The 3,843-nt window shown below is 49.7% G+C and overlaps 1 protein-coding gene across 1 annotated transcript; it reads left to right on the top strand.

Annotated features, from left to right (window-relative positions):
* Positions 1 to 1,142: 1,142 nt before the first annotated feature.
* LOC123445053 lies at positions 1,143 to 3,144 on the top strand. Its single transcript, XM_045121977.1, has 2 exons — positions 1,143 to 1,793; positions 2,412 to 3,144. The coding sequence occupies exons 1-2, from the start codon at positions 1,361 to 1,363 to the stop codon at positions 2,489 to 2,491; spliced, it is 513 nt and encodes a 170-aa protein (XP_044977912.1). The 5' UTR covers positions 1,143 to 1,360; the 3' UTR covers positions 2,492 to 3,144.
* Positions 3,145 to 3,843: the final 699 nt, after the last annotated feature.

Raw genomic sequence — 3,843 nt, 5'->3', positions numbered from 1 at the left:
AATGCAGCTGGCTGGAGGGTGCAACGTTGCCGTCGCGGCCTTGGATCGGCCACCACCGCCACAGCCCGCAGAGACGGACCGAGACAAATCGCGTGGCTGCTAGTAGCTCCCACGGCGGCAGAGCAAGCCAAATGTGGCCCGGGTTGGCGCCGTAGCAGCGATCAAATAAGCGGCCAGGGATCGGTTGGCCACGGCGGCCGGCTTCTGCCCCACGCCGGACCGGCCGTCGCTGCTGCGGTCCTCGGCCACAACTTCCCTTGCTCGAGCTCGTGCTTGTGCTTATCCACACCCTGCACACACCTCGGCGTTGGGCTTCCACCTGGCCAGGCCACCTGATCGCGTCCACGTACGTAGAAGTAGTAGCACGTCCCAGCTCTTGACTGAAAGACAAGTAGAGAAGTAGCACGGCACGGATACTCGATGTTAGGCTGCTCACGGTGGGAGCAACATAAATATTAACATATGTGTTATATAGGTAAAATATATGATGTGACAAGTACTCCCTCCGTTCCTAAATATAAGTCTTTTAAGCGTTTTCATTAAGGGTCTATATACGGAGTAAAATGATTGAATCTATACTCTAAAGTATGTTTACATACATTCGTATGTAGTCCACTAGTAAAATCTCTACAAAGACTTATATTTCGGAACGGAGGGAGTAATACTCTCCATTACGACCGGTCTAAGTTACTCCCTACTACTATGACTAGCCTTAGCTGCTACCGGTGTTTAACTACCGAGCTGTTTTGCGTGCAGTGGAGATCCACTCCAGGGGTTCTAGTGGTGGTTACTTAACGGAGTGGCCACGTACGAGAACCCGGCCACTGCCATGCATGCCGCCGGTGGGTGGGCCCATCAGCCATGCCGACAACGTCGTACCTAGTGCACGCGGTTTATCCGTCATTTGCGTCTGATCCTGCTATCTCGTAGCTGCTGGAGAACGCAATACCGACACCACCACCACCACGAGCAAGAGAGTGACATTTACTCCGTCATCACCCAGACTCTCGGAGCAAGTTGTCTTGTCGATTACCAGATTATTTATTAAGCACGCGCCCAGCCAAGCCCTCACGCATGGCATGGCCAAAACAGAATCAGTTTTTTCTCTTCATGTAGAAAACGAGCATCACACCCAAAATGCTTTCTTGGCAAAATTAGCCCAGGAAAAGGTAGGCTTTCCATGCGTTAATCGCCTGCAACGACAAACCCAGGAATAAACCGTCTTTTCCGGTACAGCCAGCCAACGAGCTCTCGGCCTGCCTCTATAAATACGAGCCACAGCCCAAGCCAGCTCTAGAAACCGACGCAGAAGCAACAGCGGACGGATACAAACGCCTCAAGGTCTCAAGAGAAAGAGAACATGGCGGCCATCTCCTCCACCTCCTACTTCTCCTCGCAGCCGCAGCTGCCGGCGTCTGACGGCGCCAGCCCTGCCACCACCAGAAGAAGCAGCAGCAGCAACGGCCGGCAGCCCCGGAGGCGGCGGGCCGGCAGGTGCGTCATGCTCGAGGCGGACGCTGCCTCTGGTGGTGGTGGTGTTGGTGGCGGCGCGGTGGCGGGGAGGGCGAGGAGCCTGACGGAGGAGGACCTGGAGGAGCTCAAGGGCTGCCTCGACCTCGGCTTCGGCTTCTCCTACCATGAGATACCGGGCCTCCGCGGGACGCTCCCTGGTCTGGAGCTCTGCTACTCCATGACGCGGAGGTTCCTCGACGAGCAGAGGACTCTGGTCGGGCAGCTGGAGCCCGCCGCCGCCGCCGCGGCGCCCATCCCGGACTGGAAGATCTCTGGCCCTGGTAAGACTTTTTGTAGCACTATATATCCTGATTCCTGAATTCTGCTACCATCGCATGGAAAACGAAAGCACAGAATCATTTTCTCTTTTAAAAAATGCATAAAATGAACCAAGAGTATAGAAACAGGTTCTTACAACTTTTTGGTTGGCGTAGTTCGTCTAAATTTGATAAAAGACACGAATTTTTCACCATATAAAGGGAGGAACCAATACTAGTATTGAATATTGTAGTATGGTTTGGGAGAACCATGAGTGAGGGAGATCCCCACCTGAAGTCAAATCCATAGTTGTGTCATAAAACACAGAAACAGAAAGCGAACTCAATGAGGTGAAGTGTCTTCTCCAAGACAACCTTCACAACAAAGCAAAGCAATGGTCCCTACATAAATTTTGCCTCCTCTCTCCAACACATAATTAGCCCTAAAAAGGTAAAAATAAGAATATGCAAATTTTGAAAAATGACAATCTTCCTATCTTGAGTACATCTTCATATCTTTATACAAAACCAGCAGAGCGAAGTGTTTGACTTGCTATTGATTTACGATGATATCCTATTTTTCTTTGTGATTAAGAAATGGCATGCTGCTCATGGCTGATCAGTTACTGTTGGCTTTGGCAGGTGATGATCCTGACGAAGTGAAAGCTCGGCTCAAGTATTGGGCACAGACAGTGGCATGCACGGTCAAGCTCTGCACCTAGTGGAGGTCGGGACTAGGGAGTTCGCGAGTTCATCCCATGACATGTGTGCTAAGATGTACAGAACTGAAGGTGGCTGAAGCTGAAGAATCTGCTTACATGCATGGTTCTAAGATATGTTACACCGATGAGATGCTACGGTTCCGTGCTATCGGGATAACATAACAGATTGGTGCTTTTCAAAAACTTCAGAGTGGGGAGATGACTTATGACACCGCAGAACAGCGAGAAATCTCGAGGCGATATGCTGTCTGAGCTTCAATGAAAGCATCAGAAGCTTGTCATTCGTCATAGGTGTTCTAAACGTGCAATTCGGTGACCAGCTGGTGTTTCTAATCTTCCTTGTAATGGTCACTAGGCGCTTCAACTGTGTTACTCCCTCCGTCCAAAAATAAGTAACTCAAAAATAACTCAACTTTGTATTTAATTTAATATAAAATTAAGTCATTTTTGAATCACTTATTTCGGAACGGAGGGAGTATATTGGTAGATTGGCACAAGCATGGCTTTATTCTCATGCTCCTTTTTAACTTTATTTTGCTTTCAAAGAGCAGACACTCTAGGACGTTGATGTACATATTTGTTGATTTTCCTGTACTGCACTGCAAAGGTGCAGAAGCAGTTTGCCCTGAAATAGATTTCTTTGTCCAGCTTAACAGCAAGTTGTGTCTGTTGTTATTCAGGATATCATATGATCCCACTGAACTGAATTTATGAGGTGGCAGGATTGAGACAAAAACATGGACGAAATAAGGCAGCGGAACACATATATTTCACGATCTTATTGGATCAACACTGGTACCCAATGGAGAATGAAATGTGATTACTAGTGCCCAATGTAGATACTTTTTTTTCAAAAAGGATTACCTTTGGCCTTTGCATCACGGCAAATAAGAACAACTACGACGAACGGTCACAAAAAAGCGACTAGACCGACGCCTCAAACTAGCATCAAAAGTCCGGGTTAACCGGCACCCATCGTGTCCAAACCAAATATGAGGTGGCCCGGGCGCGTTCGCCACGTCGGACCCAGTACACGCTGGTCAACCCGACCCCATATATATTTGTCATGATCCCCTCCTCGGACCAAAACCTAGCCACTCCCCTCCACTTCACTCCGCCACCCAAGCTCTCGTCCGACGATCTCCGGCCTTCCGGCATGGGAGGGGGGCAGCGGATCCGAGTCGTACACCTTCAGATCCGTCGACCATGAGCTCATCCCACACGGCCCCGTGGAGGAGACAGCCATCCGGCTTGTGCTCCGCCGCTCACGGGAGGAGGCCGCCCGACGGCAGTGCTCAAACTCCTTCCACTGGAAATCCATTACGTATGCACAAATGTCACATAGATCTATT

Source organism: Hordeum vulgare, chromosome 3H (genome assembly GCF_904849725.1).
Source record: "Hordeum vulgare subsp. vulgare chromosome 3H, MorexV3_pseudomolecules_assembly, whole genome shotgun sequence".
NCBI classification, from domain to species: domain Eukaryota; kingdom Viridiplantae; phylum Streptophyta; class Magnoliopsida; order Poales; family Poaceae; genus Hordeum; species Hordeum vulgare.
The sequence above is the reverse complement of the archived record's forward strand: the minus strand, read 5'-3'. Positions and strand labels throughout refer to the sequence as shown.